General features: G+C 43.4%; 1 protein-coding gene across 5 annotated transcripts in view; it reads left to right on the top strand.

The window, feature by feature from the left end:
* HLF (HLF transcription factor, PAR bZIP family member) overlaps positions 1–20,249 on the top strand; it is a 52,632-nt gene extending 32,383 nt beyond the window's left edge. For 3 of the 5 annotated variants that reach the window (XM_014861080.3, XM_070482971.1, XM_044745087.2), the window contains exons 3-4: positions 10,722–10,942; positions 15,836–20,249. In XM_014861080.3, coding sequence (XP_014716566.1) covers positions 10,722–10,942; positions 15,836–16,051 — 437 coding nt within the window. In that variant the 3' untranslated portion in view covers positions 16,052–20,249. Of the gene's footprint in view, positions 1–10,721; positions 10,943–15,832 lie in introns of all 5 variants that reach the window. The other 2 variants (XM_014861079.3, XM_070482970.1) reach the window with 1 other exon arrangement.
* The last annotated feature ends 617 nt before the right edge of the window (positions 20,250–20,866 follow it).

Raw genomic sequence — 20,866 nt, 5'->3', positions numbered from 1 at the left:
CATAGCCCCAAGGAGAATGGGCAGTTTCATAACTCGCCATGGCAGCACTTAAAAACTGCGGGTTTCAAATGACTGGGCCCACACATTTTCACCAACTCAGACAATTAAAGAGACTCCAGGGACCTAGGTGGTGCTCATTCAAGTGGTGCATGTTGTCATTAAAAATGGAAAGGGCCTCTGAAGATAGACTCCAGGTCTGGGAGACCTGGTTTCTCTGCTGGAGAAGAAGGTAGCCCATCTTAGGGGATGGAGGTAAATGGCTCAGGGGTTCAGTTTCTCCATAGGTCACATGGGCCCATTGGCCCTGCCTACTTCTCAAGGTTGTCGGGAGGGCGGAGCGAGGCAGTAGATATTCCACTTGCAGGGACCTGGGTGGAGATGCAGCATATCAAAGCCAGCAGGAGCCCCTCCTGTCCCCACTCTTCTTTGGGAAGCCGATAGTCTTGACTGCATCACACCAGGCATACCATGGTGGGGGGGTGGGGCGTTGATGAGGGTTGGGCTTTGGTCGCCACTCTGTCCTCTCCAGGTGTCTCTTATTGTCATCTAGGGGGTGGGTGGCAGCAAGGCTTGAAATGGTCATTCTGTGTTGCAGTCACCGTGGCAGCCCTGGGAGGGATTGGGCCTTTGCTCTTAAGAAGGGAGAGCTGAAGCACAAAACAATTTGGAGACTCTGAGCTAGCCCGTGGTTGGCTGGGACTTAACCTTCCATTTCCCCGGGGTCTTCACCCCACCCTGCATTCCCTGCTAGTGCATGGTAGAGGGGGGATGGGGAGGGGGCGGGGCATGGGTGTGTGGGAGAAGGACAGTGCCTCTGGGTTCCCATTCACGACCCTCCATATCCACCCCAGGGGGCCCGTGTGGGAAGATCTGGAATGTACTTCATGCAGCCTTAGTCTCTGGCATTGCGGGTTCATTTCTGGCCAGTCTGTTACTTGTCTGCACCCTGAGGTGCTGTGACAGCTTTGGGGAGAGGCTCTTGGCTCATGGGAGAGGAGCAGAGGGTGCTCTGTCTCAGACACAATGGGGAGAAGGCCAGTGGGCCCACACATGCCCGTCCACTAGTTGGAACTTTACTCCACACTCATTTAACTGACTTGCAACAGGCTCTGCTGTGGACGAGCTCCTCGGGTCTCACCTCTCAGTCGGTTCAAGGAGGCAGGTTTCTTGCTGACACTATTGGCAAGACGCATGATGACAAACACCCTCGGAATGAGAGGCCTTCTTAATCCAGTCCAAGCTCCTGCCAAGTTAGGAGCTGCCGAGTCAAGTTAGGGCCATTTTGGGTACTGATGCACAATCCCAGGGCAGAATGCTTGTCCTGGACACAGGTCACACTTGGTGACGTCCCACAGGCTTTGCTTGGGCTGCAGCTGGAGGAAAGCGGGAGCTGGGGGAGGGTGCCGGAGGGAGGTGCGGAATCCACGCCCCCTGAGGGTCCTCCCCTTGATACTGCCCGTCCCATCCAGCCCCACTTGACAGATGAGGGAATAAGACTCTGCTTGGTGCAGTGACTGGCCCCAGGCCACAGAGCTATTTAGGGGCAAAACCAAGTCCAAGGCTATCTACACTTTCTGATGAGCCGTGCTGCCTTGTAGTGAAGGTCAAAGCGGAGGGATGAAGGCCAGAGTGGAGCCTCAGAGCAGAGTTCCAACTGTCTTTCTTTGCCCAAACCTGGATCAAGCATTAATTAACATACTGATAATTTAAGGGTATAGGTCTAAAACACACCTCCCCTATGAAATGACCTTTGAAGTCAACTTCATCTCTACATAACAGAATATATTGGACACCCTCTCTGCCAGGAATCTTCGCCCTCCTTTTAATGAGGCGTGGTCTCTGGCGACCCAGAAGCTCTTTAAAGATACCAGCAGGGAGAGGCAGTGTTGACAGGAGCCCTGGCCCTGTGGTCAGCAGTTGCATTGTCAAATGCAGAGGGGCCCTTGGCTCAGGCTCGCCATCAGGAAGACTGAGGGAGTGGAGGAGGGAGGAGGGGAAAGAGGCAGGGAGAGAGGAAAAGGAAATGGGGTGACTGGCTGCCCGTAACTTCCAGGGGGCTCTTGTCCATGACAGGAGCCACTCTTGCCTCTCCGGGGGACCATCTGCTGCCCAGGAACATGTTGGGCTGGAGAGGAGGGACCTGCAGTGTCCTCCCCTTTCTTTCTGTTCTGCCCCTTTGAGGGGAAGTGAAGTGGAATAGAAAGGGCATTGGCCATGGGTCAAGGTCACTTAAGACTGAACTCCATCTGACCTTCCCCCCAGCTTTCTAGCTATGGGACTATGCAGGTGGTTTCATCTCACTAACTCTCCATGTCCTCATCCATAAAATGTGGGACACAATACCCTGCTTTGGGGCGGGCTGATGGGTCAGTGGAATGTTGTCCATTGGGTTCGTAGTCCAGGTCTTGATGCAAGACTCTCACTCAGGAAGCACAAAGTCCCTCACTTCCCCTTGGAGCATTTACATGATTAAGGACTTGAGTTTTAGAGTCAAAAGGATTGGGAGGTGAGTCTCTGTGTCATCTACTAGTTGGACAACCTTGGGCAAATCATTGATCATTTCTGAGCTTGCTTTCAACTGTCTGTTTCCATTCCTTTATTTCCACATCTGGAAAATGGGGATATCAGCAATTCCACCTTCATACAGCTATTGTGAGGATTAAATGAGGTAATTCATCAGAAGGGCCTGGTGGACAGCAAGGGCTCCCCCCAGTTACCCATCAGTATTACTTATCAGGATTACTAGAGCCTACCGTCCCTCAGGGCTTCATTTCGTTCGCCCTCTCAGGAAATGGTAACAGGCAGAGCCCCTTCCTAATGTTTACACATTATGGATTGAGCTGGCTTTTCAGCATCATGCTTTACCCATAGTTCTGTTGACAGCCTGTTACTGTGTGCAGAGAGTTGTTGGAAGAGAGCCACTTAGATCAAAGCGATCTTGATAGCGGGCCTTTCAGAGTACTTGTTCTGCACTCATGGACAGCACTTTCTGGTACCTTGTCTGAATTTGGCACAAAGGAAGTGTGTGTGTGTGAGAGATTTGTTTTTGTCTTAAAGTCTGTGTATCAGTCATAAAAGGCTCAGGACACTTGAAAAGTATCAAGGTCATGACAGATTCCCAGCTGCGGGGGTCCAGAAGGATACTTCTCAGTTTGATCTTTGGCTGAGTCTTTGCTTTCTCGTCCTCTTTCTGTCTCTTTCTTCCTTCTTTTTCTTTTTTATGCCCTCTTTCCTTCTGTGTTCCCTTTCTTCCTTCCTTCACTCCTTCATTCATTTCTTCTTTCCTTCATTCTTATCTTCTTTCTTTAGTTTCTTAATTCTTCTTTCCCTCTCTTTGATCTCCTCTTTCTCCTCCTCTTCTTCCTTTCTAGGGGTTTGAATGATCTTCTCTTGTTGGCATTTAACACAGCCTCCTGAAAGGATTATGTGCAAAGTGAAGCAAAGTTCATTTAAAAAAAAATAATGTTTTTATTTTTGACTTTGAAATGAAAGATGTTCACTATAGACAATTTGCAAAATATAATAAATGAAAAGAAAAAATAGTCTCTGTTCCCTCAAATGGTCCTTGTTAGGATCTGGGAGAATTTATTCCTGGTTACTCGATAGTTTTACTCAGTGTCTCCTTCATGCAGGCCCGTCTAGAACCTGGGGATGGAACAGCAAATAAAACAAGGTCCCTGACCCATAGAACTTACATGTGAATGGAGGGAGGTCATCAACAAACGTCAAACAAATACAAAAGATAATTTGAGGTGGAGATAAATGTTGTAAAGGAAATGAAACAGGATGGCTTGAGAAGCCATGAGTTGGGGTAGAGGAAAGTCAGAAAATTAGAGGAGATGGCATTTGAGCTGGTGTCTAAATGACGCAGAAGGACCAGGCAGACACAGAGCAGGGGAAGAATGTTTTAGAGAGAATGCTAAGTACAGAGGCCTGGGTGGGGTCCTGCTGGGGTATGTGAGGAGCAGAAAGAAGAACAGTGTAGCCAGGCTTGTTGATTGAGAAAGAGCCTTGAATCTTATCACACGTGGCTGTGGAAAGCCTTTGGAGGGTTTGGGTTTGGGGAAGTGACCTGCATAGGTGTGCATCTTGAAAATACCTCCAGGTGGCTGTGTGAAGAGTGCGTTAGGGACACAAATGGGAGGAGGGAGAATGTATAGGAGGAGGTGGCCATAGTTCAGGGGAGAGACCATGCTGGCTTGGACAAGGGGACATAGTCTGTTTATTTGATTCTTTTTAAGTATCTGTGATCATAGTATCTATACTTTGTATTTGTGTTTCTATAGAGACCAGTAATTGAGTACTTTGGAGGTACTATGCATTGTGCTCAGTGCTTGATTTATATATACGTTATCTCATTCATTTCTCACACAAACCTATGAGCCAGGCATAGTAATCTCCATTTGCAGATGAAGACACTGAAACTCAGAGGTAGATAAAAAAGGAAAAAAAATCACCAGGAGTCCCTCCTCTTAAAACAGACCTTACTAGGAGACTGGGGAGAATTTCTTCCTGGTCCTTTATTCACAAACGCCCAGGTTTCTAACATATAGGTGGCAGACTCAGAATTCAAACCCAAGTCTGACTACTTCACAGCTTACCCATTACCATGTACCTTTAAAAGCCCTGCAATAATATTAATGCTATTGTATAAGCATCTCCCTGTACACAGTAGCTCAGCGTGTAGATCAGTCTTCCATTGCCATGATAATGTTTGCCAAACAGTCACAAGTACTGAGTAGCAAACACAAATGAGAATTTATTGTGCACTCATCTGAAATTGCTATGGGCCGGTCAGGTGGCTGTGCTGATCTTGGCTGGACTCGCACATCTAGGGAGCAGGGTGATTTAGGCTGACCCAGACTGGCCTGCTCCACATGTCCATCATCCCCCAGTGGGCTAGACCAGGCATGTTTACAGTGATGGCAGAAGTGCTAGAGAGAAGAAGAAAGAACCTGCAAAGCCTCTTTAGGCTCAGCCTCGGAACTGACGCTCTGTCACATCTGCTACATTCTGCTGGCCAATGCAAGTCACAAGGCTGGCCCAGATTTGAGGGGTGGGGAAAGAGAGTGTCTGGAACTGCACAGTCGCATGGAATGGGACATGCGTAGAGGGAGGGATGGGAGCTTTGGCCTTTAGGACATAGCTGCCTTTGCAGAGAGCTTATTGGACAAGATAATGGTTCCTTGCCATCGGAATAGAGACCAGCTAATCAGCCTCAGAGTCCAGAAAACCCATATCCTTAGGATGTACTTGTGAGGTTTTTATTTAATCTCTGTCATATTGTGAGCACTCTTTGTTGACCCTGTAGTGTTACTGCAGTCCTCTAAGTTAATTGGTTCCCTGTACTGTAAAGGATTCTTAGAAGCAGGGGTGTTTTATAGCTCAGTAGGCTGTGAGCCCTGATGGTGGTTTTCTTCTGAAAGCAGTGGATGCAAACAGGGTAAAAGATGCTATGATCATCTGGAGTCAAGGAGGTCATGACAAGCAGACCACAAACTGGTTCTGGGGAGGAGAGAAAGATCTGGGGCCGAACCTTGAATCACAAGGAATTTCACCTATCATTTCTCATAGAAAACCCTTTGGTCAAAACAAAATCACTTTCTCTTTCCTCAGCCTTCCTTTCCAGAGAATAATGTGCATCAGCTGGCTAACGCTTGTCAGTGATAAGCACTAGAACACAGTATCCGCCCTGACATTCCTGCTGCAACTCTGATGCTTTGTTTATTTAACTGCCTGAATGAGAAGCAGATCAGAAAGGTTGGAGGTGTTGCAATTAGCCTTGCGGATTAAGTAGGAAATACAACTATAATTTATTACTTTGATGCAGCCGTAAATTAAAGAAATAAACCATTGACTTGAGAAGGGATAGGGACACAGGACACAGATTGCTGCTGTCCCATTCATTGATGACTTCTGGCCCATCAGCTAATTGAACGTGAGATGCTAGAGTCTTGTTAAAGTATGTAAGAATAAGAAACATCCTGGCTTCAGTTATACTATTTGGGGGTTTAGTCATGCCTAAGCTGTGACAGAAGCAGAGGCCAACTTTGGGTTTGAAGGTGACTTCTAATCTCCTTCCAGATTTAAGCTTTTTGCTCCACCCTTTCCTCCAGAAATCCTCCTGGAAGTGACTTTCATCAAGACGCTTTCAGAAAGAAGGAAACAATGTTCCAGCAAACGGCAGAGTCTGTCTACATCATGGGGTTGATCTTGTTCACCCTGGACCTTTCAAAGAAAGCCTCAGAGAAATACCAAGCTCAGATTTAAGAAATACAGAAGAAAACCACATGATCATTTCAACAAATACTAAAAAGGCATTTGAGGAAACTTCATACATCATTTCTGATTGAAAAACAAAATGAAACTCTCAGTACAATAGGGCTGGTGGGGTTGGAACTGCCTTAGTTGGTCAAACCGAATCTACTAGGATTCTAGAACAAACTTTCATACTTAAGGGTTTGAAGCATTAAAAGCTTTTCTGTTAAAGTCTGGGACAAGCAGGGGTCTCTGGTCTCATCCTTTGTCCTCACTATCTTGCAGAGCCTTGCTAATGCAGTGAGATTTTCTTTTTTTTTCAAAGTAGAGGTTATAAACATTGAAAGGAAGTGACCATTCCTAGAGGCAGAAGATAAGATTATTTAGCTAGAAAACTCAGAGAAGAACTGTTAGAATTAATAAGGGAGTAAAGTAGCTGGATATAAACCCAGCATTTTAAAGCCAGCACCTTCCTATATGCCAGCAGTAACTAATTAGGAAATTTTCCCCAATAGGGGAAATTTACACTAGCAACAACGATTATAAAACATTTAAGGGGTAAACTTAGCAAAAGGTGTGAAAGGTTAAAATCAAGGAAACTATAAAACTTAACTGATAGATATAAGAAAAAGACCAAAAACTAAAAATGGAGAGTATACTATGGGCATACTCAATATCTTAAAGATATCAGTTGTCCCCAGGCTAACCTGTGGCTTTCATGCCATCTTCATTAAAAAATCCCAATAATAATTTTAAATATAACGACTTAAATATATTCTGAAATTCATCTAAAAGAGTATAAGAACGCTGAAGAAATTTTCCAAAAAGAACAAGAAGGGGGAAGAACTTGCCCCATCAAATATCAAGCCTTACTAATGCCATTCATTATATTAAGATATTTGGAAAACATTAAATAAAGCCTCTTGCTTATACTGTACATAAAACTAAATTCTAGGTGACTCAAAATTCTAAGAATGTAAGTCAACTATGGTTGTATTTGAGAAAAATATAGAGTAATATACATATATATGCACACATATGCGTGCATATAATTACATGTAATAAATCATTTTATGTAATGTAATTATATATTATAATTTTAATAGTATATATAAATTATATGCTATATAATTGTGAGGTAGAGAAAGTTGAAAAGTTAGAAGCCATAAGGAGATTTCAAGATATTATTACATTACAATGAAAGTCCCTCAATAATGAAAAACTCTATAGGCAAATTTAGAAAACAAACTACAATCTGGGAGAAAATATTTGCTATAGATAAAACAGATGAAAGGATTATATCCATAGTCTATAAAGAGTTCTTACCAATGAATAAGCAACAAAATCCATTTAAAAAGGGGCAAAAGATATGAAGAAGTGGTACACAGGAGAAGAAAGAAATACCCAATAAATGTGAGATGTTCAGTCTCACTAGTTACGAGGGAAATGCAAATTAAAACAATAGTGATATTTGGGTATATCAGATTGGCAGCATTTTAAAAATTAATATTTGTGTGAAAATGCACTCTCATTTATGTTGGTGCAAGTGAAAATAAATACAACAATTTAGTAGTACATTTAGAAATATAAAATGTATATACCTTTTGCATGAGCAGTCCCACTTCTAGGAATCTCCTCTACAAAAATCCTCACATACCTAAAAATGCATTATTTGGGGAATGATTAGATAAATTGTTATCTATCCAAACTATGGAATACAACCACCCTTTAAAAAGAACAAAGTAGTTCTATTTGTACTAACATGGGAAATTGTATATGATATATTGGTATATTGAATTTAAGATATGTGGGTAGTATATTTTGCTTAAGTCATTTGTTTGTAAAAACCAAGCTTTGAGAGGTTCACACTGAGCAGCTCAGGGTGGTCTCCTCTAGGAAGAGCAGAGGATGGATTAGGGGCAGGGCAGAGGGACTCTTCTTGACACATTTCTGCATTTGTTGAGATTTGCAATGATTCTCACTCTGGTAATTTAAAAACTTAATGTAATGTTTCACTCTTAAACTGAAAATTCTTATATTAAAATTTTGCAAATCCCCAAAAGTAGGACAAAATAACAAAGATCCTCCTCCCCATTACACAATGACACTGTTGACATTTAGGAACAAAGGGGAAAAAAATGAATCCAGCAGAGTTAATTCAGTAGAAAATATAGACAAACAAGATGGCGCAAGGGTGTCTTTGGAGAGAGAGGAGACCCAGCTTTGTTTCTCAGGTCCTTTGCCATTTGCTGTTTGACGCTGGGGAAGCCATTGACCTCGTCTGTGCTCCAGTTAGGTTTTCTCCATGCTGCAGGTAGGGCTGACCTACTTCTATTGGAAGAAAGAGCCAGAGAGAAAGAATGCCGAGAAAGGTTCTGCCTAAATGTGAAGTGTTATTGTTAGAATGTCCATGAATGAATGTCAGAGCCCAGAGTGTCAGAGGGCCACCATTAAATGAGGAATACTCTTTATAGAAGCTGAACTCTGAAGTAGGCACCACGGTGAGGAGTGGGGTGGGGATAAAATAGATAAAACATGAAAGACCATCATAAAGACCATCATGTCTGGTAGAGGACGGATGTGTGTGTGTGTATGTATGAAACTTAACATTTATAAAGCAATAAAGAATAATATTTTTAATATAGCATGATAAACCAAATACTGAAGTACTAAGGAGGAACTTGAATTAACTTGGAGCAATTAGATGTGGGAAATATTAATTAAGAGATGCTTCCAGAGGGTAGGAGAAGGGTGCATCTGACCATGTGTGTGTGTGCGCGTTGGGGGAGGTGGGGTGGAGTGGTGGTTGTGGTGATAGGGCATGGGTAGCTTTGTTAGGAAGTTCAAAGAGAGTTTCTAAAGGGAAAATAAAATCCCTGTTTGACTCAGACATGGTTCATTTTCTGAGGCAATGTCAAGAGGCACAAGATCAAATCTAGCTTGACACAATCCAATACAGAACTCAGCAGTCTCTAGAAGCTGGAGCTGAGCTGCAGCTTGGCTAATGAGAAATCTCGGTCCTCTGCCAATGCCTCAGGGCCCATCTCTTCCTCTTTGGCAAGCAGGATACAGAAAGCTCAAAGCAGAGTAGGGGCCCAAAAGGTCACCCAGAACATTCATTTTGCAAGCTCCCCACCAGGCCTTTCCAGAAAACAGATGAGCATGGTTTCACAGTTTGGCTAGAATGTGAGCCAATGGCTTCGTGCTTCAACCTGGGGTAGATTTTAATGAAACCTAAAGGATCCTTCACATGTTGTCCAACCATTGGCAGTGAGGAAGAGGAGGAGATGGGCCAAACCCAGCTGAGCTGTATCCTCTCATTTATTCTCTGGGTGTGAAAGGAATGACTGTAAAATTCAGATAAAACTAGAAGTTAAGGCTCAGAGCTCGCCACATAAACACTGTGGTCTGTTATTAAGTTCACTTTCACCAGTAAGACACATTCCAAAATGCAGTAAAGCTGTTGTTCTGTGGATGTTTGTGTGTTTCAGTGGTTTTGGCTGGTAGAACTCTCAAGTGGGAGTTAGATCGTCTCCATTATGCCCTTTCTAATTTGGTCAATATTTCTTGACCGTATCCCCTTCTCACTGTCCCCTTGCCAGTATCCATGGCCACATGGGTTATCACAACAGCCTAGTGGCTGACCTTCCCTCTCCAGTCTTGCCCCCTTCAGTCCATTCCTCACGCTGCCTGAGTCTTCTTTCCAATCCTCTGCTCCACTTGTCACTTGACTGCTCAGCATCCTTCAGTGACATTCAGGACCTTTTATAAGATCCTCACTGGCCACCTTCCTGACCACATCTCTTGCATGTACACTCCCACCCACCACCATCCTGTGCTCTGATTCAGTGCTTCAGCTGCCCAAGACAGCTTGCAGTTCCTCAAAAAGGTAACCCTCTGTCTTGTCTTTGTGCCCGGATTACCCTTTTTTATAATTACTGTTTGTCTTAAGATGCAGCTACACCAAGTGTCATCTCTAGGAAGTGTCCCCTAACCTCTTTTGTGTTATGCACTGTTGCCCCACACTCTGGAAGCATGTGCAGTTTACTTCTCTCCCAGCACCTTCACTATATCCCAACTGGCTAGTTATTGTTCTGATTCTCTGACTTGCATGGAAAACACTTTTAAGGTAGAAATCATGTATTTCTATCCATTATACCTTGCAGGGTGCCTGGCACATAGTTGTTTCTCCATGAATGTGTTATAGTTAAGAATCAATGCATGTATTTTTTAATTTAGTTTGTGAAAATGTGTATGTGGGTCTCTGTTTTACCTGATCTGACATAAGTAGGTTTACCTGCTTGTGTTCTCAGGAGCATGATGAGGATGAATAAGATAAACAATGTCAGGATCATATATAAGTAAGCTGATGACTCTTGCCCCTCATCCTGGAGCATCATCAAGTAGCTGTCTCCTGGGTCTGCCGAGAGTGTTCATGAATTAAAGCTCCTGTGTTGTTCCAGGTCAACTGTTGCCAGCAAACCGCAATACACCGAGTCCCATTGATCCTGATACCATCCAGGTCCCGGTGGGTTATGAGCCGGACCCGGCAGATCTTGCCCTCTCCAGCATCCCTGGCCAGGAAATGTTTGACCCTCGTAAACGCAAGTTCTCTGAGGAAGAACTGAAGCCGCAGCCCATGATTAAGAAAGCACGCAAAGTCTTCATCCCTGATGATCTGAAGGTAAATTGGAACTGGTAATCAGGCTTTGGGCAAATGGAGAGTGGGATCAAGAGGCAAATTAAAAGGGCGACCCCAGGAAGATCACATAAGCTAGTGAACAGAGGACTCGTGAGTTTTGATCCGGTTTCATGGCACATGACTCTAGGCAAGTTGCTTCCTTTCTGAGTGTCTTATGAAATATGCCTTTCGTGTCTTGATGAGGCACAGAAAAAAGGAGAAGCAATAAAATATTGGAGTGATTTACAGCTCATGAAGGAAGCGAACCCAGTACTATCTGCAGTGAAACCCATGAAAGCCCAATAAAATGTAACCCAAATATTTCAAGGTTGGAAAGAGAAAGAAAATTATTTGGGAAGGACACTTGGACCCCAAAAGCCTCCAAGGGCTACCTTCCCTTTCAGAATTTATTGATAATTAATTGCTGCCATTTCCATGTAGGCCTCAGGAAATAACAGGCGGAGACAGGACCTCTCTCCACATTGCCAACCTTGGGTGGCCAGGGTGGAATTTGGTTAAGGAAGCTGGCGGGTTCCCTGACACTATTTATATGTAATGTTCGCTCTGTTTCTCAAGTAATGATCACTTGAGTATCTCAGCAAAAGGTTAATTCTCGGTTTGTTTTTCTCTGCTATATTGAAGGGATGCATTATTTATAAAGGAAAATAGATTTACTTTAGGAAGTCAGATACAATTTAAAACAAAATTAATCTGACACATTTAATGATACCTTAGGAAGAGTACTCTTTCCAAAATTATGCCATTTCCACTGATCCCAAAATAGAACCATTTTTGATTAGCCATTGCTTAGAAGGTTTTGTGTTGATGCCTTTTTCCAATCTTATGGACAACAGAGATATGGTCGTATACATTCAAGGCATCGGAACCAGGCATAATTAGCCCTTTTCTAACTTCTGGTCCCCATTTCTCAAACCCAAATGTGGTTCACATGGAGAGACACTGCTAGGTTGGAAAAATGGGAGTTTGGGACATTGTCCTGGACCTGATTTAGACCAGTTACTTCTGCTTTTCATATCTATAAAGAGTGTTGAAGGAAAAAGCACCCACGGATTTAACTCTCTGTTGTCATGCACGTACCTGAGATTACCTTGAGTGATGAATCGGCAAATATCAGGGCTGACAGGGACTGCAGACAGTCGTTAGACCAAAGTTATCATTTTGCAGTTGAGGAAATGGAGAAGCAGAAAGGTGAAGTAAGGTGAACACTGCTGGTGAGAGTAAGGCCTGCCTGGTCCCCAAGTCTTCTAGCTTCCAGAAAGGTCACTGCAGCATGTTGGCCCTGACAAGGCTACAACAGGGGCCCAGGGGTGACAGAACAATAGCTGTCACCCTGAGAATCTAAAGAGGAAAGAGCATAGTAAAGAGACCAGAAAATCTAAATTGGTTAAGGAATTGATAGACTCAGATGGAGTAAGAAAGGGGCGCCATAAGATTAGGTCCTGGGCAATTAGGTATCTTCTTTCAACTGATGCTTTTCCTCATTGTGTGTTCTTAGCCATCCAGGTCTGTGTGTATTTTAGTTTGTCTCTTAAGCCAAACCAGGGAGCCCATTCAGCATGGATTTCCTTTTGAACAGAGGGTAGTTTGAAAGGATGTGGCTGAGTAGTAGATGGCACTTCCAGCCAGACCTTCACAGGGTCTCCAAGTTTACAAGTTCAAAGCAAAGAGCAAGCTTACTTAGTAACCCAGGTAACCTTGGCAACAGAGAGGCCATGTGAAGCCTGTCTGTGCTGGAATTATGCATATACTGCTGTCAAGGCCGGGCCTGACCTTTTCATGTAGCAGGTGGGGAGCAGGCAGAAACATTCTTCTGCCATGTGTCCTTAGATTTCTTCAGTTGTGACTGAAGCCTCAGGTCACACACCATGAACTTGTGCAAAGCAAGAAGCAGAGCGGTTACATATTGCTCCTTCTGGCAGAGAGGACTGAGATAGGGGTGGGTGGGAGAGGTGTTTGAGGCCCCCAGCATTGGATGAGAAAACCAACTGAGTGAAATGGCCCTTGCCAATGGACTGGCTTCCCCACCACTGCCTGAACTTCCTGTCCCTTGAGCCATTCATTTGGGTTAGCATGCATGCCCTGGGAGAATTAAGGGGTGGCATACTGGGATTCCTAGCTGAGAATCAGTTTAATCACATTGATGATCCATTCATTCACTGCTGTGTGTGCCAAGGCCTGTATCAGGGGCTGAGAATTCCAAGGTGAGCCAGTACTGACGTTGTTCCTACCCTCAAAGAATTTCTAGTCTGGTGAGAAAAAGGGATGTTGACCCATCAGGAGGGGGCTGGAAAGGGTGAAGCGGCATCACCCATGAGACCCTGGACTGAGGGTGTCCTTGCTGGGTGGGGGTAACTGGGCAGCCAGATGTCATTCCCACCTGGGAGATAAAGAAGGGGACAGGAGATGTAGTGCCAAATTTATCAGCCCCAACAATATCCTGCCTCCCCCCTCCCCAACCATTCTGTGATAACAAAGGGAGGCAAGCTGGTTTTCCTAGTCCAGGACAGTCCTCCTTCCATCATTCCTGCCTTCTGCATCCTCTGCTTCATTCCTATTCTTAGCTCCCCTCCACCTGAGATGGTCTCGATTCCACGCCTTTCCTAGCTCATCTACAAGTGGGACAGGCAAGGCTGGGAAATGGAAGCACCTTAGAAGAGAAAAGAGCTCTAAGACACAGAGAAGTTTGTTGTTACCCTGAGGTCAGCTAGTGACTCCCTGGTCCTTAAGACCTGGTCACAAACCACCCAGTCCATGGCCCATGGTGGTACCACCCCATCCTCCCCCCACCACACACACAGCTTCTACAATCTCCCAGGGGCTTGTTCTCATGTACTCCTTCCCCTCCTGGCCTCCGGTTCCCCTCTGTGGAGGTTCTGACACACCTAAGTGAGCCCCTCTGTCAAGTGATCTTGGAAACCACACTCCTGGAAATGCTGATGAGTGTGGTAGATTTACTGACACTACCAGGGGGGTGGAACTGGGGCTGACAAAATAACACAGACAGCTTCCTTGAGAACTGGAGGCTTCCCTCTTGTTAATATGCCTTTAGGCCCGCTCAATCCTGTGAAGACTCGCATCTCGGAGCTCCTCCCAGCTTGTCTCCATCAAGCTGGCCTGGCCTCTCTGAGACCCCTTCTTCCAGCTCCCCTCCTCCCTTTCAGAAGCGCAAACAACAAATCTCAGCAGCAGCCTTTGCACACCTGCCCCTAGCTTACTTATCCAGGTATTCTTCAAAGGACAGCCTCTTCGCTAAGAATTCTGGTACCAGCTATTATGAAGATCATTTGTTTAACTTTGTTACATTTTATTATGAAGCGTGTAAAAAGCTGGGAGTGCTTTATAAATAAGATAACAGTACCAGCTTGTGAAGGGCAGACAGAAGGCGCCTGCACACTTTTTGTGTCTCACACTTTCTTTGTTCAGGACAGATGTCTGCTGAGGATACTGGGCAGGTATGGGGTGGACCACTGACCTTGGACCTTGCTTGCAGCCTTGGCCCCAACCCATGTGACCTCTTCCAATGCCAACTGCCCCTTGGAATCCTGGGGGAGGGTAAAAACTGGCCTCACGCACTTCTTCTGGGTGGCATGTAACTGCAGGTGTTAGCCTTGCTAGGATGGAGGGACTTGCTTTGCAAGTTCTTGAAAAAAGGGGGTGCAAAATTAGCCAGGTGGCACCATGAATGAATTGGGAAAGTTCTGAAGGAAGATTTGCATTTCTTAGACTTCTTAGGAAGGTTTTCTTTTGTTTTGGCAGGGGGAGCAGCAATGGGGGGAAGGATCGATTGCTTTCACAGCAAGCACAATTAAACATTCCTCAGGCTGAGTCAGGCCTAGGGAACAGTTAGGGAGGAAATGAGCGTAAATTATTTAAGTGCGAACCACCAACGTGAATACATGGATTAGTGGCAGGTTGAAGTTTGGTGTTTTTCATTTTTGTTTTTGATTACCAAAACATGTACATGCCCATTATAGAATATTCTAATAGGCTATAAAATAAAAAGTAAAAGATCCTACCTCTCTCCTCCCTCCTTCAATCCCCGTTCTCAAGGCACCACTTTTTATAGCTTGGTATAGATCCTTCTGGACCTCTTTCTATGAATAGATAATATTATGAGTATTTTTTTTAACCAAAGTGGGATGAGGCCGTACATATTTATCTGCAAATTGCCATTGTTTCCACCCACTAGTGGTGTATCATGCACATCTTTTTGGTTCAGCTGGATCATTATTTTTAACAGCTACAGAGTATCCTTTTGCATAACTCTATCATAATGTAGTTATTAAATCTCCTACTGGTAATTAGTTTTTTTCTTCATTTTTCTATTACAAACAATACTGCAATAAAAATGTTGTGCCCGTGTCTATGTGCACACACATGAAGATTGCTATAGGAAGAAATCCTAGAAGTGGAGTTGCTAAGTTGATGGTATGTGCATTTAAATAGCTGAGAGATATTGCCAAGTTGCCTTCCAACAATATTGTATCAGTTTATACCAAAAAGCGTCTGAGTGCCCATGGAAGAAAAAGGTTTGTAAAATAAATTTTCAGCAAAGAGAGTAAAGAAATTTGGAATGTAATTTAGGGTGTGAGATACCCCACTTGCTTTCATTCCTCTGATCTCTCCTCCTTGGGCACTACTCTGCTGGGCAAAGAGAGTAGGAGCATATTGTGACATGTTGGTCCTTGCTCAGGAAGGAAGCCACGGCCCGGGGACCACTCTCTCAGACAAGCAGAAACTAAAGGAAGGAGACACAAGTTAAGACGCCTGGGCTGGTGCCTCAGCACAGCCCTGAGGCCTGCCAGCACTGTGGCTGACACAGCTCTGCTGAAATCTAATATCTTGTTTCTTTTTCCTTCTGTAACTAATGAGCAGGATGACAAATACTGGGCAAGGCGCAGAAAGAACAACATGGCGGCCAAGCGCTCCCGTGATGCCCGGCGGCTGAAGGAAAATCAGATTGCCATCCGGGCGTCGTTCCTTGAGAAGGAAAACTCGGCCCTCCGCCAGGAGGTGGCTGACTTGCGAAAGGAGCTGGGCAAATGCAAGAACATACTTGCCAAGTACGAGGCCAGGCACGGGCCCCTGTAGGATGGCATTTTTGTGGGCTGGCTTTTGAATAGATGGACCGTTTGTTTCCTGTCTGATAGCACCACACCCGAAGCAACCTTTCTGACATCAGCACTTTGCCAGAGGCATAAACACAACTGACTCACATTTTGGTGTGTATGTGTGTGCATAGATGTGCTTGTGCTCATGTGTGTGGTCAGCGGTGTGTGTGCGTGCGCGCGCGCGCGTGCGTTCCTTTGCACTTGCCATTTTAAGATAGCCCTCTCATCATCTTTTAGTTCCAAAAAGGAAAGGTGCCATGTTTTTACTGGACTACGGAGACCTCTCGTGGGTTTCCCTGCCCCTCTCTTCTCCACTCCTGCCCTCTCCTCGTTGCTTCATGTTCGCTCTGACGTCCTCTTCCAGGACCCTCTGCTTGGATTCGCTAAGAAGGGCCCTGGTAAAATAGTAGATCTCAGTTTTCAAGACTACGAGCTCTTGTTTCTGTTTAATCTGTAAGTTACCGTGCTAATAAGGTGCACAAAATTACTTAGCACTACACTGCAGTTCTCTTCGATTATAGGTTGCTTCCCTCATATTTTTGGTTTTGGTGATAATTGTCTTCAAATTTAAAGTGCTGTTTAGATTTATTAGATCCCATATTTACTTACTATCTACTAAGTTTCCTTTTAATTCTACCGACCCCAGGTAAGTAAGAGTACTATTATAGAACACAGAGTGTGTTTTTGCACTGTCTGTACCTAAAGCAATAATCCTATTGTACGCTAGAGCATGCTGCCTGAGTATTACTAGTGGACGTAGGATATTTTCCCTACCTAAGAATTTCACTGTCTTTTAAAAAACAAAAATTACGGTAATGCATTTGAGCATGCCCAGAACATCCCCAGGACAGGGAAGCAGAGGGAAATGCCGGGTCTAAGAACGAGGGGTTAATTTATCAGTAGATGAGCCAAAAAAAATGCATCTTGGAACCGCTTTTGACATTGGTATGTTTGGTTTTGTTCTCTCCCCCCTCCCGTACCCCCAGCCCCTACTTTTCTAGTTAACTTTTTCCATATCCCTCTTGATATTCAAAACAATTCAATTACTTAAGATTCAGTTTTCCCCATTTTTTGTAATATATATATTTTTGTGAATTATACCTTGCTGTTTTTAAAAATCAGTTAATTAAGTTAAGAAGCTGATGTTTTGTAAGACCCTTTTTCCTAGTGGTGTCATTTTTGAATGCTTCATAAATTAATGATCCTAGAGCTTACGTTTCTTATTCTCTGTTTGCTTTTGAACGTATGTGCTCTTATAAAGTGGACTTCTGAAAAATGAATGTAAAAGACACTGGTGTATCTTGGAAGGGGATGGTGTTGTCACAAACTGTGGTTAATCCAATCAATTTAAATGTTTGCTATAGACCAAAAGGAGAGATTATGAAATTGTTTAATGTTTATACAGAGTAATTATAGGAAGTTCTTTTTTTTGTACAGTATTTTTCAGATATAAATACTGACAATGTATTTTGGAAGACATATATTATATATAGCAAAGAGACAAGGAAAACTATTCCATGTTTTAAAATTATATAGCAAAGATATATATTCATCAATGTTGTACAGAGAAGAAGCGCTTGGGGGTTTTTGAAATCTTTAATCTTTTACGCCTATCACTGACACATCAGCATGTTTTCTGCTTTAAATTAAAATTTTATGGTGATATCAAGGCTTGCTGTGACGAGTCCTGCTCTCAAATATATAAAAGGAGCTTTCTTGTTTCCTATTAGGTCTCAGAAAGAAGTCAGTTAATGTCACCCAAAAGCACAAAATGGATGTTAGTCAAATATTTATTGGATGATACTGTGTTTTTTAGGAAAAGCATCTGCCACAAAAATGTTCAGTTCACAATTATGAGTTCCTGGAATGGAATATCAGCAAAAGCACCCCAAACCATTCTGTTCTCCCCCATGGGCACGTGCGTCTTATGCAGTGTAAGATTGATGTCGGTGCTATGTGTATGGTTTATAATTTGATAGATGTTTTGACTTTAAAGATGATTGTTGATTTGTTTCACTAAGTTGTATAATGTCAAGAGATTCTGCTGTTATTGCAAAGAAACATTTTGTGTTAGATTAAAACACCCTTTCCTTGATGGGATTTTCTAGTTTCCTGCCTCCAGAGTACCTAATTCTTTAACGACCTTGGGGTCTCCTTGTCAGTCCATCACAATGCTTCTCTCATAGCATCATAGTCTTGGAAAACCTGACGAGTGGGATATTCCTACTAGGTATCCATTTGTCCTAAGCTGTAGATTGCGGTGGGAGATGGGAGAGTATTGGAATGAAATACATTGTGTAGGGAAATAAGTAATAAAACAAACAAAACTGTTTGCAATGTTAAGCAGAACTGAATAAGTGATATTCAGAAAGGAACACAAGTGGACACAGAGTTGATTTTTTTATAGATAAAGAGGCTAATTGCAGCAGAATTATTAAAGGGCATTAGTGACTAAAACAGAGACAAATGATACTTTTGAGTGGAGAAGTGTTGAAGGATTGCGAAGGATTGCATCCAAGATCATTTAAGTATAAAATGGTAGCTGACAAAACTGTATTTGAGCACTGGTCTTTCTTTGAATTAGGTTGTTTGTATCAAATGAGCATCACAAATGTTTTCCGCAGAAGAAATAAAAAGATCATAATAAAACTTATTCTTTTGCATACCAGGGGAGGTTTCAGAAACCTACCTTGTCTTAAAAATTTGAAAACTTTGGAGTCTGTATAGGTAGGTGCCTTATATGTAGGTCATTGTCACCACACACACGTGAGCATGCACTCCTGCACTCTCCACTTTCTATCCAGGGCAGTGAAATGGTAAATAAGGCAGTTCTGCTAAATGGCACGGGAAGCCGTGGCCCAATTTGGAATGACTTGGATCTACCAGGGTCAAATGAGATCTGCAGACTGCAGCTACTGTAAGAGTCCTGTTGTCATTTTTCTCCTTTTCATCATAAGCATCTTTCAGAGATTAATTACTTGGCCATTAAAAATGAATCCAAATCATACGTGCCAACATCATTTTGACACAATTTGGAGTGAGCTGCCTAGGACTTCCTGACAAGGTCGCATCATCATTTCTTTGAACTAGATTTGCAAAGAAAGGCAAAAATTTATCAGCCTCTTCTGCCCCTGCTACCTTCAGGAGGTAGGCGGGGAACAGGAGGGCTGCAAGTGATCACTTCCTCCTCTTAAGAAAGTGACCACCTTTTGACCATTCAGATCCCACACCGGGCAAGACTGGGATAGGCCTTTCATCTGCACATATGACAGGCCTCCACGAAACCATCCCTTGAAGCAGAAGGACCATTTGTTCAAGGAGAGTGCAGTTGGGATTCTGGCATTGGGTGGCATGCCAGAATACCCAGATAACCCACAGTTTTCTTCTAACTTGCCGGTTTTGTGAGGGAACTCAAAATAATTCTAAATGTACGTTTAAAAGGCCTTGGGTCTGTTTTCTGAAGAGTCAAGAAGGATTTTGTGGGCCCCCACCCATAACCCAGGGTAAAACAACATCCCTTCTGTAAAATGCAAAATTATACTTTGCTTTTTCCAGTAATTTATCTCATTTTCTCCCGATGTTCCTTTTAGGAAATCTCAAACTTTATCAGTCAGAGTGGTCCCAAAGCAGGCTGGGTTGGCTTGCTTGCCTGTATGGGGGTGTAGAGGCCTGGATCTAACCCGAGGTCAGCAAGCTGCAGGTGAGTGGAGACTGGGTGTTCTGCCCTCCATGTGGTAGAGCCCTTCTGCTCCCAGTCTGCCAGCTTCCTGCTGAGGGCTCCCAGGCCCTGCTGGGGAGGCCAAGGTCTCCTCCAGGATTTCTCTACAATCAGTAATATAATTTTAAAAATGAGCAAAGCCTTCTCCTAGATCTTGATATATTGCATTTGGCAACTGAAGTCAGTGCATTTTAGAGAGGGCCAGGGGTATGTAGGGGAGTGTATGTGTGAGAATATTTAAGGCAAGATGTACAATCTTTAATTTGGGAGCGCCTTACCAAACATAATAATCTACCATTATCCTTTTGGCAACACCACAAAGATTGCATCTGTTAAACAGGTACAAGTTCACATGAGGTCAGTTTAATTGTACACGTGGTATCGGTGGTGTTTATGCTGTTAAGTCCAAACCTTTGTCTGTTATTCTTAATGTTTAATAAACTTTGAATTTTTTTCTTTCTCTCATGTATTGTTGTTGACAGTCTACTAGAAATTAGATTCGATTCCCACTTTTATCACAAAAAGACCATTTACAGAGGTTAATTACATAGATAACAGCATGATAGCACTATAGAATTCATAATAAATTAACACTTATTGAGTGCTTATATGCCAGATACTGTGCTAAACACTTACATGGACTGTTTAATCCATGTCAACCCTATGAGGTAGGGACAATTGTTATCCCCATTTTACAGAAGAGAAAATAGAAGGTTTGGGAGGTTAAGTAGCTTACCTAACATTACCTAGAAGTGACAGAGATGAATTCTGATCCATTGAATGGGCATCATTTAGAGGGCGGTTCCCAAAAACCAGTCCAAAGACTGTTTTCTAGGTGGAAGTCTAAGAATTGTCTGGGAGCATATTACAGGACTACAGACCTAGCAATTCTGAGTTAGCAGATCTGGAGTGGGGCCCAGAAATCGAAATTTTTTGAAGACTCCCTGCTAACTCCCATGGGTGGCCAAGTAATTGGAGCCAAGGATTTATAGACTTGGCCTTACTTTGAGTTCCTGAGCTTTGGGGCATCTGCATAGCAGCTTCAAAACTTTCATAATTACCTGAAATTGTATGCAA

This window comes from Equus asinus, chromosome 13 (genome assembly GCF_041296235.1).
Source record: "Equus asinus isolate D_3611 breed Donkey chromosome 13, EquAss-T2T_v2, whole genome shotgun sequence".
NCBI lineage: Eukaryota > Metazoa > Chordata > Mammalia > Perissodactyla > Equidae > Equus > Equus asinus.
This window is presented reverse-complemented; position numbering and strand designations above follow the sequence as displayed.